Consider the following 14,155-nt stretch of genomic DNA (forward strand, 5'->3'; position numbering starts at 1 on the left):
TCTTGATATGTTTAGCATTGTTTATTGAGGTCAACCATGTTTTAATAAACTAAATATTAAACTAGATGCATGACCTAAATGCATGGCCTAGGAGTGCGTACTTTAAGCTAGTGGATGACAAAGTTGGAAGCATTGAAGAAAACCAAATCATCTTGGGGAGGGGATAGATTCAGTGACTGGAATGAGAAAAAGGGTAGAAAATAGAATAGCTAAAAATGAAGTCATATGTGTTGAACTTTTGCCACAAACTTCAGGAGCAGGCCATCAGAGAATGACTGTGAGTTGCTGATATAATGAAGCTGTAAAACGAGACTGACCAAAACAGGAAAACTTCTGAAGCTGGTCAAATGAGTCTTTGGGTATTGGACTGCGCTTGGCATGTCCATGCATCCTTGTAGTGCACTAATTCTCTGATTCTGCTGGTCCTCAGGTTAGAAACTCTTTTCCCTTTCCTCCTCTTCCCTCATCACACTCATCTTTTATGAATAACAAACTTTCTAACCTTTTTGTTAACTGTTGAAGACTGATTTGGCACTTTAAATGTTTCTCTCTGCCTGTTGTCTCCATCAGTTACCAAATAATGAAAATATGGGTGAAGGAAGGGAGTTTTTTCCCTAGGTCATTTGGATTACTGGACTTTTTTACTTTTCTCTATTGTGGAACATGTTTTGCATCCTAACATCACCATTTAACAAATACTCTGCTACTGCAAGTAAAACTTTGACAATAGTTTAATCTCTCCTGTTCTTTTTCTGTGGTACATCATTGTTCTGATTCTTGTTTGTGGGTTTGGTTTTTTTTGTTTTGTGGTTCTAAAGTTGCTAAGTGTTAAGTGTTTTGTGTTCTCACTGTCCCCTAAAATAATTAGATGTTCTGGAGCTCTGTTTAAAATGGCATTTATGCATGGTTGCCTGTGACTCTAGAAATTTTGTTCAAATTTCTTGATAACCCAGTATAGTAGTGTTTCCTGCTATTTTAGGTGGCTTGCAGCACAGGGAGACCTGTTAAATCCTACCAATGACAGAATGCCCTGCCTGCTGAAATTCCTCCAACTTAAATGCCTCTGTGGCAGCAGTCAGATCAAGCAGCTTTGCTTCAACCTTTTATTTCGTGTTTGTAGTTTGGTTTTTTTCCACTATCACCTCAGTTTAATAATATATCTGATTCTCAGCTGTATCCTTGAGATTTGTTTGGTATTTAGAGATGATACCCTCAGGCTTCGTTTACCCTTCTGAGGCATTTGCAGTAGCATCTTGGCTCTGCAGGCTTCCTGGAGACCAGGGCTGAGAATGGCCAGAGGAAAATGATTAGTCTCTTCTGATTTCCATCTCCTCCTTCTTTTTTATCCAACTTATCACTGCAGAGCTCAAGTAGGTCTTAGCAGTGAGCACATTTTCCCTCCACTGTGTCCCTCCACCTCATCTCTTTCAGTGCTTGGAAAGGGTCAAGGAGAATTGTGTAATTGGTTACAGGAGCAGCAGAAACACTTCCTAGTATTGTAGGAGATCAGTGGCATCTGGTTAATTTCTGCTGAGTGCCTTTCAGTGCTCTGGGTGCTTGGGAAGAGGCTTCCATAAAACCATCAAAAAAATCCCTTTATTTTTTTTCTTGATATCATTCCTCCTTCAAAATCCTTGCTGCCAAGGGATTTGGCAACATTGAAGTGTCAGTACCTTGAGGTCATCCTGTATCAGTATCTTCTCATATCCCTGCCTCACGTGTATCTTTTCTCTTCTGTTCTTATGCCTGCAGAAGGACCATCTCATTGCCTAGCAAGCAGCCAGCTCCCCACCTCAGTACTCAGACTTCTGCAGTGGTACTAGCAGTGCTGAAGTCTTTCCCCTTGTCTTTCACGTTTTGCTGATTACCTTAATGAATTTGATTCTTCCCTCACATAAGTACATATGGACAAACTCATGGACTTCATTGTAGTGATGTGAGAGTGAGAGATGTCTGAAGCACAAAAAGGGTCTAATTTCTGCTGGTTTTCATCTTAAAGGATCAATTACGAAGTTCTTTTTCTTATTAAACTGAACTATGTTCATGTGGTGGGTTGACCCTGGCTGAGGGCCAGGTGCCCACCAGAGCCGCTCTATCACTCCCCTCTTTCATTAGACAGGGGAGAAAAGGTACAATGAAAAAAAAAAAACTTACGGGTCGAGATAAGGACAGGGAGAGATCATTCTCTAATTATCATCACGAGCAAAACAGACCGAACTTAGAGAGGGAATTCATCTTATTTATTACTAAGCAAAACAGAGTAGAGGAATGAGAAATAAAACCGAATCTTAAAAACACCTCCCCCCACCCCTCCCATCTTCCCGGGCTCAACTTCACTCTCAGCTTCAACCTCCGCCCCCCTCAGCGGCACAGGGGGATGGGGAGTGGGGGTTACGGTCAGGTCATCACGCGGTGTTTCTGCCGCTTCTTCATCCTCAGGGGGAGGACTCATTGTTCCCCTGCTCCAGCGTGGGGTTCCTCTCACGGGAGACAGTCCTTCACGGCCTTCTCCAACGTGACTCTCCTCCACGGGGTGCAGACCTTCAGGAGCAAACTGCTCCAGCGTGGGTCCCCCACGGGGTCACAAGTCCTGTCAGCAAACCTGCTCTGGCGTGGGCTCCTCTCTCCACGGATCCACAGGTCCTGCCAGGAGCTTGCTCCAGCACAAGCTTCCCACGGGGCCACAGCCTCCTGTGGGTGCCTCCACCTGCTCCGGCGTGGGGTCCTCCACGGGCTGCAGGTGGAATCGCTACACCCCCTCATCCTCCCTCCATGGGCTGCAGGGGGACAGCCTGCTTCACCATGGTCTTCACCACGGGCTGCAGGGGAATCTTGCTCCGGCGCCTGGAGCACCTCCTCCCCCTCCTTCTTCACTGACCTTGGTGTCTGCAGATGTTCTTACATCTTCTCACTCCTCTCTCTGGCTGCAAAAGCGCTGTCTAACTGTTTTTCTTAAATATGTTATCACAGAGGTGCTGATTGGCTTGGCCTTGGCCAGCGGCGGGTCCGTCTTGGAGCCGGCTGGCATTGGCTCTGTCAGACACAGGGGAAGCTTCTAGCAGCTTCTCACAGAAGCCACCCCTGTAGCCCCCCCGCTACCAAAACCTTGCCACGCAAAACCAACACAGTTCAGAAGTGACCAAAATGCGTGCAGATTTTATTCAGCAGCAGGTTAACAAAGAAAAATTGTCCAAATGCTAACACGAGAGTTATTTGGTTAATTCAGTTTACAGATGGATGATAATTCACAAAGTATTAATATAAAGTGAAAACATTGCCATTCTGTTGTAGCTATATTATAGAGCATGTAGCCTTGCGTAAAGGTGATACCTGCTTATATTCAGGATGGCAACCCTTACTGAGTATTCTTATAAATGCCTGCAAATGCTTGCACTTCACTGGGGGGGAAGATGGAGAGATTGATTATGTTATACTATACAAGCCACTTAACAGGCAAACAGATTTTATTACAGTTATGCTGAATAAGGAGTGGGATCTTCTACCAGAGGTTTCCCTTTGGGAAGCAATCAATATTGAAAATAAGTTCAAGTAGAGAGTCTGAGACTAAGATTTTGATTGTTGCATGACTTAGAGTTTTATTATAAATGTGTGAAATATGACAAGAATAAAGTTTCTCTGAGACTTTCTAAAGTCACAAAATTCAGGAAACTTTTTCAAGTTTCTCACCTGTGTAGTAAGTAGGTGCTTAGACTATTAATTAAAGAGCTACTTCCACGATGCTAATTCTGGTATGTTTGTTCAGAAGGGTCTTACACACAAAGGAAAAATCACTTTAAAAAAATATCCCTTTGTTGATTTGTTGTCTGGATGAGGTTATTTTCCACATGGCAGATGAAACTACTCTTAACCTTTTGTTACTACTTTAAGTAAAAATAACCCTGTTGGAAATGTCACATTTTAATTTTTCATATATATGTTTTTAATTGTTTTTACTTCTACAGATGGGTGCTTGCTTTTCAAAGGTTTTCAATGGCTGTCCATTAAAAATTCATTGTGCAACATCATGGATAAATCCAGATACAAGAGGTAGTATATCACATATATTTTACCAATTTTTGTCCTCTCCTCAGATTTCAAGAGTTCTTAGATGATCAAGGCTATTCCTTTTGAAAATAGACATATTGTAAAATAGGTTTATTTATATGAGCAGAAGTTCTTCTTTAATTATGCCACTGCTGAGGCATAATGTTTTGTTTTGTTTTTGTTTCTGAAGGTCAACGTTTTGTTTTGTTTTTATTATGTTAAGATAAATGGGGTGTAGTCTAGCTTTCTTAGTAAAACACCTTCCTTTCAAACACCGTAGCTACTATAGATTGGTTTGTTACAATGTGTGTAATTAAGTCTTTTTTTTTTTTTGTAAAGAGCTGCGTACTCTTATGAAACAAATCTTCCTTAAATCAGGATTTCTAGGTTGTTTTTGTTTGTGTTTGCAGATCAGTACTTGATATTTGGTGCAGAAGAAGGTATTTACACACTGAACCTCAATGAACTTCATGAAACATCAATGGAGCAGGTATATTTATAGTTTGATATTTTGGGGAAAAAATACACCTCTGTAACTTTTTTAGTCACTTAGATTAATGTTATATAATCCTTGCAAAAATTGTCTTTACTACAGTTACATAGGCACTAGATGCATTGAGAATTAACCTTAAATGTTTACTACAGAGGATACCTTTCAGTCGTGTTTAAGTTTTTTGTAGGCTGAACCATGTTTAAGTAGGAGATCTGCATATATCAATGTATTGAACTTCATTGTAGTGCATTGTCCTGCAGTTAAATGATTTGTTTAGTAGTATGGAATTTCCCTGATATTTTTGGATGAAAGTTTTTCTATTTTCTTGAAAGCTTTGTTACAAGATAGAATATTTACAACAAACATTGTGTTTCAACTACAGGGAAGCAAGGAGATCCTTTGTACACTAGATTCCATTCTTTTCTTCTTAAAAGCAGCTTTGCTGATGAGACTCAGCTTCCTGAATCCCAATTAAAACTCTGTCTTTGCAGAATCTTATAAATAGTAATTCTTTTGAGGGGGATAGTGTGTGTGGGGGGGGAAATGCTAATTGCAGGCTTTTCTGTATGGTGTCTTCTCCAGCTCTTTTGTTAATCTCTAAGAGACTTGTTTTCTTTCCTGCCTTCTCCCTAACTTAGGGAGCTATGCATCTGCCATCAAGATGGAGGAATTTGCAAGGACAGCCTTCACACTGTAAGCTGGAGGCACTGGTGTTTGTTCATCTTCCAGGGTCCAGACGTTGTAGATATGTCTGTTGTGTTGAGAAGGAGCCCTAGCTAGCTTGCACTGAGTTCCATGTAACCCATAATCATAGTGGTGCTTGAGTTAGCTAGTTAAACTTAGCTCAGGTACCTCTCTGCTGCTACGCTGCAGTTGTAAAACCTACCCTGAGACATATCACTAATACAGTTATTCTTGTAGGCCAGGTAGACCATGGAAAGTTTTATTTGTTTTTTTTGGGGGGGTTATTCTTTGTTGGTTTCTGTTTTGTTTTGTTTTTTAAATTGGCAAGGAGAATAGGTGTAATGAAACTCATGCTCTCATATCCATCCTTGTTTTCTCTAAGCACCATGTTCTATAGTGCATTGTCTAGTGAGCTTTTAGGGAAATGTTTTAATAATCACTTAGATACTAGAAGAGATGCTTATGCAGCTACAGAAGACCAATCAAACTTGCACATTAAATTTGGATGCAGCCAGGCTGGCAGATTATTACTGTTGGTTTTCCTTACAGTGTATTTAGGTTAAGAGAAGACTTCAGGAATAGAAGTGCACCCTTGTGCTAACCATTTATTACATTGTTGTTTATTATAACAGGCAGTAGGGCTTTAATAGCGTTTTCAAGTTCTGTGTTTCACTTCATTGTTTACTCTCTAGGTCTGATATAATTCAGTGTAAAAGCAAAAGTAGTATCCTTGGTTATTTTTCACTACATTCCACTTCACTAATGGACAAAGCAGAAATAACATGTTTCGGGAGTTAGCACAGCTTCAAGTGAATCTCTTGGTCTTTGGCAGAAAAATATTTCAATTAATTTACAGATCTCCTCAAATCTTTCTAATAAACCAGCAGTGAGGGGGTTTTATTGTTTGGGTTTTTTGGTTTTTTTTTTTTCAGAGCCAATGAAACAACATCCTGAGTGGTTTGTCTAGCCCAATAAGCTTATTTCCTAAAGTGGCAGTAGGAAATGCCCGTAAGTTTGGCCACTGTCTGCTGTCCGTTCTTGTCAGACTCCGCTGCAGTCATTGGATCGGGGATGTTGGAGGATCCCTGCCTATTTGCTCTTTGTGTCCATTTATGGACCTGTTGGACATGAGTCTGTCTAATCCCTTGTTGATACTTTCCACCTCTGTGACCTCTGGCAATAACAAGCTCCAGAAGTTATGGGGGGGGGGGGGGGGAAAGTACCATCTTTTTTTAAAATCTTTTTTTTTATTTAAAGGATGTCTTGTTGGCTTCAGTCCCATCTTTCTAGTAGTTGTGGGATTTGACAAATAACAGTTCTGCCTTGACCATTTGTTGCATTTCTTGATCACTTGCAGATGGCGAGTTCCTTCAAGTGCCAGTTTTAATTGTTTTAAGAGATTGGAACTGTCACAGACTTTAGAACGGCTATGATGTGTTGACCATGCTTTGTTTACTGAAGTTTGTGTTGTTAAGCTTTTCTCCTTTAATATTTTAGAAAAAGGATGGATTGATCTTTAACAACATCTTGTGGGCTAATTGTAGTATACTTGAAGACATGAATATACAACGTACTAATTGTCTAAATGTTAATGTGTATGTTAAATATATTGTGTGCCTAAGATTTACTCTGAATTAACTCTGGAATCCAGGTAAACATTACTTGGTTTAAGCTAATTTCTGCTACAAAAAGCAAGTCGATAATTAGTTTTGTCCTGTCGTCTATGCAAATATTAATTGATCAACTTAATGTGCTCTCACTTTGCATATATCAAATTGAATGCTTTTCTTTCTTTGTTTTTCTTTCCCTTTATCAGCTGTTTCCTCGAAGGTGTACATGGTTATATGTCATGAACAATTGCTTGTTATCAATATCTGGTAAGTTACTGTGCTATCTTTGAGTGGTAGTGGTGGTAAATATTTGGTTTCGTATTTGAAGTGTGGTTTTGTTTTCTAATTTCCAGGTAAAGCTTCTCAGCTTTATTCCCATAATCTACCAGGACTCTTTGATTACGCAAGGCAAATGCAAAAGTTACCCGTTGCTATTCCAGCACATAAACTCCCTGACCGAATACTTCCCAGGTAAATACATGTCATCAGATACGTATTTTAATTCTAGGAATTCAGGATATGCTTGTGAAACTCTGGGAATACCAAATAGTGTGGAACTCTGTTCACAGATTGCCCATATGAGTTATTTATGGCATTAATCAGAGGGTAGACCCCTAAAATTACATGAATCAAGATGTAAATATACTCTTACTAGAGAAGTGGGTTTTGGTACATCTTACCTTCTTGTCATGAAGCCTCTTGTTTCTGGGCATAGCTCTTTTCAGGTATAGACTAGTATGGTTGTACTTGATGCTAAACAAAATCTAGTGTCAGTATTGTACCTGTGATATTTCAGCCGCGTAGAAATGATGATCTTACATTAGTTACTCTGAGTACTATCATTCCATTCTATTAAAATAAAAAAGGTGGAGGATGTGTAGCCTCATACTGCAGGGGGAATGACCTCATGGGTTATTTTGAAAGCTGGGGAGAGTACAACTGGAGTACAGATTTGACATTCCTCATTGGCTAGTCATTTTTTGCAGGCCACTGTAGAAGGTACTTTTGTCCCCAGATGCCTACAACACTTTGTGCATGCAGTCCCTCCAACTTTATTTACTAACAAACGCATACAAAATCCCAGAGACTGAGCACAGTGGTGGCTGCCAAACAAGCCTTAGCAGCCAATTCAAATCCAAGAGGAGGAGGTAGTAACGCTAATCTAGTTTGCAGAGAAACTTTTGATTCTTAAAGTGCATAGTGAATCACTGGTTCTCTGCTACCTTTGGTTCTATTAACATCCTGTTAACATTTAATTCTTGGATTCGGGTAAGGCTTCTTGTTCGGTCATCTGCAAACATAATGGTGCAACACATGTCTGAAAACTGTGTTCTTCCTAGAGGCTAAATTCTAATTACCTAAGAGATAATTTGTGCTTTGAATTGTTGTCTTCTGTGTGCCTGCACCACTGTTCTGCTCTTTTCTCTTCCAAACTAACTTTGGCTGGGTGACTTTGGATTGAGGACTGCATCAGCAGTGAACTAATAACCATAATTATCATAAGGATCATATGAGGAAAACCTTCAGACTACATTCAGCCTGGAATGACAACTCACTTAAGTCGCAGAGGACTCAGAAAATTTCTTGTCCAGTCATGTCACTTCCCAAGAAAAATGCAGCACAACCTGAATGTGCGAGTGCCAAGCCAGTCATTCAAAGGCAGGAGAGATTCATTTAGATAATCCATTTTTCTGTTTTATCCTTTGCTGTAAGGCATCAGGGTAGTAACATTAGGCAGGCAGAAGTACATTTGAAGTATGTACAAGAGCATTTTTTTCCTACCAGACCACAAAGTATATTCTTCTGCAAGTTCCAGTACACTGAGGTCTCCCCTCAGCCTCCTTTTCTCCAGACTAAACAGCGCCAGTTCCCTCAGCTGCTCCTCACAGGACTTGTGCTCTAGACCCTTCACTAACTTTGTTGCCCTTCTTTGGACATGCTCCAGCACCTCAGTATCTTTCTTGTAGTGAGGGGCCCAAAACTGAACACAGTACTCAAGGTGCGGCCTCACGAGTGCTGAGTACAGGGGGACAATCACTTCCCTGGTCCTGCTGGCCACACTAGTTCTAATACAAGCCAGGATGGTGTTGGCCTCCCTTATCTAGGGAAGAGTTTGACAGAGAACAATGGATACTTAAAGAGCAGTAAGTATTTGGCTCAATTAAGTTGCTCTCTACAACTACCCGAAAGGAGGTTGTAGTGAGATGGGTGTTGGTCTCTTTTCCCAGGTAACAGGTGATAGGACAAGAGGAAATGGCCTCAAGTTGTACCAGGGGAGGTTTAGATTGGATGTCAGGAAAAATTTCTTCACTGAAAGGGTTATCAATCATTGGAACAGGCTGCCCAGGGAAGTGGCTGAGTCACCATCCCTGGAGGTATTTAAAAGAAATGCAGAGGTGGTGCTTAGGGACCTGGTTTAGTGGTGGACTTGGCAGTGCTAGGTTAGTGGTTGGATTCGATGATCTTAAAGGTCTTTTCCAACCTAAATGGTTCTATGATAATGAGCGCTATGTAAAAAATATAGATATGTTAAAAGCAAAGGTTTTGGTAGAGAAAATGCAAAGCAAAATAGAATTCAAAGTAATTTGTGACATTCGTATATTCACCTGCAAAATTGTCTAAGCTCGATTTATGATACTTGGTAGGCAAATGTTCAGTAGCAGAATATATGTCTGTGATAAGTCTCCTTACCAGCTTCTTTCCCTTGAGTGTCCTTGAGCAGTCCTTTCAAACCTTCCATACCTTCTTTCAACCAAAATTTGTGGCCAGTACTTGGTTTTCATGCTGCTCAGTCCTGCTGCATTATCAGTCACTTCTGGACAGCTTCATTTGAAATGCTGTGCAAGTATTTTCCCAATTCATAGCTTTGACCGCAGCATCTATCTATCACTCCACTTATTCCTATCTTTTCTACGGTATCAAATTAGTTATTTTTACTGTCAAGACTACTGTGGCCAGTCTCCATACTGTCTGTCATCTTCTAGTCTGTACAGAAACACCGATTCCCACTACCAGCAAACATCATCTTCCCTGGCTTATCTGATAAATTTTCAAGGAATTGTTTACATGATTTCTCAGGGAGTGTCCTCTGCACATGAGAAAACATCTTGCAAAGCTGCCTTCCAGTCCTCCTTCAGACCTTCTCTTGAAATGCATGCTGTGCTGCCTATGAAAAGTTTTGCAAAATTTATGCTGTTAGTTTGCAAGGACTGTGGTCCAGCAACCTATCCAGTATGGCACCATTTCCCACACCCTTTGGGTCCATATGTCTTGTCTTCAAACTATAATGTCCTTGGAACAAAGGTGGACTTTCTGTTGTCTGTGTGGTATCCAGCACAAGATGCAGTAAGCTACAGCATTACAGAAGAATGGTGATGGGAGTACCAATAGACTATCCAGGCATGTGTATAAATACATATAATTAAATAGCAAGAGATAGTGTTAAATGACACTTGAAGGTACTGAGGTACCTATTCCTCTCCGTTCCTGACTTTTAACTGCATAACTGAGCAGCATCTCAGTGCTAACAGAGGGATCACCATGTATGTTCTAGGCATATAATTTTGAGAAAAAATATACAAATAAATATATTTTTAGGTTGGGGGGTGTCAAATATAAGTTTTCCACCAACAACTCTAAAAAGCAAATTAATTCAATTGTTTTAGTTGATCAATAATTCTATATTTATATCTTGTAGGAAGTTTGCAGTGTCTACAAAAATTCCTGACACTAAGTGGTGTCAAAAGTGTTGTGTTGGTAAGTAAAGATCTGAAGACAGTGCTGTCTCTGAAGCCTTTATAGCGTGTTCAGAGTGCCAGCTACTGAAGTATCAAAGCTGCACTGTGTTGAGACATGTTTTAAAAGGAGGATGAGGGCAGATAGATTAAAAAAAAAAAAATCCAACAAAAAACAACACAAAAAAACACAACCAAAAAATCCCCCAAACAAACAAGAAAAAACCCACAGCAAAGGTAACTGTGGATGATCTCCTGGGCTCGAGCTCTTGTCCCTGGAAATGTTTCACCTGGTGTTCCATAATCAAATGTTTGGTGTGAGGAGTTGTGTTATACAGGAGATTTTTAGAGACTTGGTGGTAAACAAGCATCTGTCATTTATTCTGGCAAAAACCTCCCCAATATTGCTAAAACATCTGATGTTTGTTACCACTTCTTTGTCCAGCTCACCTGTTAAAATTTGACTTTTTCTGGGATACAAATCCTCTAGGGTGTGGTAGGGTGTTAACTGTGTGTACTGTGTATGTCCAGGCCTTGCCCTAATTGAGACATCTAATCAAGCTGTGAATGTTAATGGCTGGGGAACACCCAAAGGGGTGGAGTGACAGCAATCAGAGTAGGTAAAAATGCTGGCTTTCTGACATGAAAATTAATTTGGAAGTCCGCATGTTTTCAGGTCTCTCTTTATGAAATGAGAAACCTGGTGGTGTGCTCCTCTGTAATCTTACTGTTTCTGTACTAACAGGCACAGAATTTAACAAGTGTGCGGTGGGATTTGGCGTTACGAGGGGGAGTCTGCTGTCTTAGCATTCAGAGATACCTTAGCCTAGTAAGCCTGGAGTCCTCCTTGCATGATAGGCGTGATAATTTGTGATGGCAGCAAGGGCAACTGCAAAAGGCAGATCCAAGGGGAGACATGATGGGTTCCCCTTTCCTGCCCTGCTTACTATGTGCAGCCTGAGTCTCCTCCATTCCTGCTGGCAGCATAAGTCACCCTTTGGCCTGGGGAAAACAGCAGTGCCACAGGAGGCAGAAAAAGACGAGAACTTCTGGTCTTGTTTCTCCACCTTATAGGTGGTGTTAATTGCACGTTTTGTGGTTTCTGCTGCTGAGTTCAGCCTTACTAAGGGTCATGCCAAGCATTATTTGCTGCAGTTTGCAGCCTGACTGATGTTCAGTGAGAACTTGGATTAATGAAATTAAGCTTTGATGTTGAAGGTGCCGAGGGATTGCTAGTGGATTTCCTTGGCAGTAAGGTAGCAGGAACATATTTCATTTACGTAGATAGTGCTGGATTGTAGAAGCTCGTTATCTGAACTGTGTTGTTAATTGCCTGTTGGCACACCATCACTTTACTGCACTTTAAAATCTGGTCTTTATATGTAATTGTATAAAGTGCAAAGGAACACTTGTTTGTCTTAATGGGCTGGCAGTGCTTAAGGAGTGAAATTTTGTCAATATTATAGAATTAAAGTTTTCACAGTGCCCAATTTTGCAACTTTATTGTTTTCTTCCAATTTTTAATTGAGTTCTGACAAACAAGAGAAGAACAGTTTAATGGAAATAAATGATGTCACTTTAAAAAAACCTGAATTTTCTGCTGGTCTAGAAGTGTTCACCAGAAATGTAGAGCTCCTGGATTTCACTGTGACAGTGCTTGGAAGGCAGCCGAGCAGTTCTGAAGTGGCACTGATGCTATCCAGTTCAATGCCTGCTGGATAACTGTGTGTCATAGAAAAAGCCATTCTTTAACAGCTTCTTATGATGATTTGGAGATAGCTTAGATTAACCAACAGGGTAGAGCAATATATTTCATATGTGTATGGAGTCAACTATTTTTTAAGACTATCTAAAATAGTAAATCCCACCAATCAGTCTAAAAAAATTACAATAAACTTTATTTTGAGTTGGAGAGGTGAAACATACCACAGTGCTCTTAAGAGTCATGTTTATTATGGCTTATTTGGCACCAGCTACTAGCTGTTCATGCCCAGTGGAAGGACAACCCCTGCTCCAGCATGCTCACTATCACCATTTGCATACTGCGGATGTTGACTTTTAAGCAGCTTCCTTTATATAAAAGATCAGAGTGGTGGTGGGTATTTTCCAAAAGTGTATGGACTGTTATTTAGTTGGAAATTGTTTATAATTTGTATTTGCTTAGTAGACTAATGTACTCTACCTCTCCTTTTTTGGCAGTGAGGAATCCCTACACAGGCCACAAGTACCTCTGTGGAGCACTACAGTCTAGCATAGTTTTGTTAGAATGGGTTGAACCAATGCAAAAATTTATGTTAATCAAGGTAATATTACCATAAGGTGAAATAGTCTTGTGTTCAGTTCTATTTATCTTGTAATGACTTGTTAAGAATAAGTATTGGCCATTTCTTGAGTGATTGGACTTTTCTCTTGGTTTCTGTTAGATTACATTGAAAATAGTAATTTAAATGTGTAATATGTATTAACTGACTCAAAAATATTTATAGGAATGTTGTTGGTTTTGTGGTGCACTTCAGTTAGAGAACAAAGCCCTTCTTTCCGTGAACATTGCCTTTTAGTTGCACAGTAAAAAAACCTGGCTGACAGAGACATGGCGGAGTGGAGTGGTAACATGACTTAACAGTGGGCTTGCTCTGATATCAGAAAGAAGGTGCCCGCTTATCCTATGCTTTGTGGCACTGGAGGTGCCCAGAATTGCTTGTTACCTCCCCATCTGACACTGCCTGAAGAGATGGAGCCAGGGTGGACTCACATTTCTAGAGAGACAGCTGCTGCAACTTGATCAGCCTGGGAAACAAGGCTTAGGGACTCCGTAGTCAGGGAGAGCAGTGATGGGTATAGCACTCTTGGCATCTGTGGGCAGCTGCACAGGACACACATGAAGACAGGCATTCTATCTTACTTTGACTGAATTGGCATGAAAACTCTCTAAACTTCTATCAGTTACTGTTATCTGAAGAAGTAAACTTAATGTCACAAAATGTATGGCATAAAGTTTACCGTACAGTTTAAATAGCTAAGAGCAACTCAGACTAAACTTGTTTCCCTTCTAATATCTTTTTTTTTGTTTCTTAATCTAGCACATAGATTTTCCTGTACCTTGTCCGCTGAGATTGTTTGAAATGCTGGTAGTCCCTGAGCAGGAATTCCCTTTAGTTTGTGTCGGTGTCAGTAGAGGAAGAGACTTCAACCAGGTGGTGAAGTTTGAGACACTCAACCCAAATTCTACCTCTTCGTGGTTTACAGAAACAGGTTTGTGTGCTGTTGTAATTACATTCAGAAATGTTCCTTGCTCTTCTATTATAGCTGAAGCACTAGAAAGGTATTTTCCTCTGAGGAAACTAATGGCTAAATTGTTAAGTCTAAGTGATCATTGTAAGTTCTCTGTTTAAAGGGGTATCTGGTTGTACCTGCTTGCACATACACTTTTTTTTTTGATGTTTCTACTTGTTGAACTGATTGGATTTCTTGAGATTTTGAGTATAGCAGAAGATGAAGTTGTGGTTTCTTGTATTTCCATAAATCAGGCTGTACTTGACTATTACCTACTGTGCTGTTCTGAGCTCTACCCTGGGACCATGACTTCTGTT

General features: G+C 40.3%; 1 protein-coding gene across 6 annotated transcripts in view; it reads left to right on the forward strand.

Annotated features, from left to right (window-relative positions):
- The window catches only part of MAP4K3 (mitogen-activated protein kinase kinase kinase kinase 3), a 90,495-nt gene that overhangs the window by 65,648 nt on the left and 10,692 nt on the right, over positions 1-14,155 (forward strand). For 5 of the 6 annotated variants that reach the window (XR_012834764.1, XM_075749569.1, XM_075749571.1 and 2 more), the window contains 7 exons: positions 3,963-4,047; positions 4,455-4,534; positions 7,038-7,098; positions 7,185-7,302; positions 10,529-10,587; positions 12,765-12,868; positions 13,646-13,817. Coding sequence is in view for 5 of the 6 variants with exons in the window: in XM_075749569.1 (XP_075605684.1) it covers positions 3,963-4,047; positions 4,455-4,534; positions 7,038-7,098; positions 7,185-7,302; positions 10,529-10,587; positions 12,765-12,868; positions 13,646-13,817 (679 nt within the window). In the remaining variant the exon portion in view is untranslated. The remainder of the gene's footprint in view (positions 1-3,962; positions 4,048-4,454; positions 4,535-7,037; positions 7,099-7,184; positions 7,303-10,528; positions 10,588-12,764; positions 12,869-13,645; positions 13,818-14,155) is intronic. The other variant, XM_075749570.1, reaches the window with a different exon arrangement.

Source organism: Balearica regulorum, chromosome 3 (assembly GCF_011004875.1).
Source record: "Balearica regulorum gibbericeps isolate bBalReg1 chromosome 3, bBalReg1.pri, whole genome shotgun sequence".
Classification (NCBI taxonomy): Eukaryota; Metazoa; Chordata; class Aves; order Gruiformes; family Gruidae; genus Balearica; species Balearica regulorum.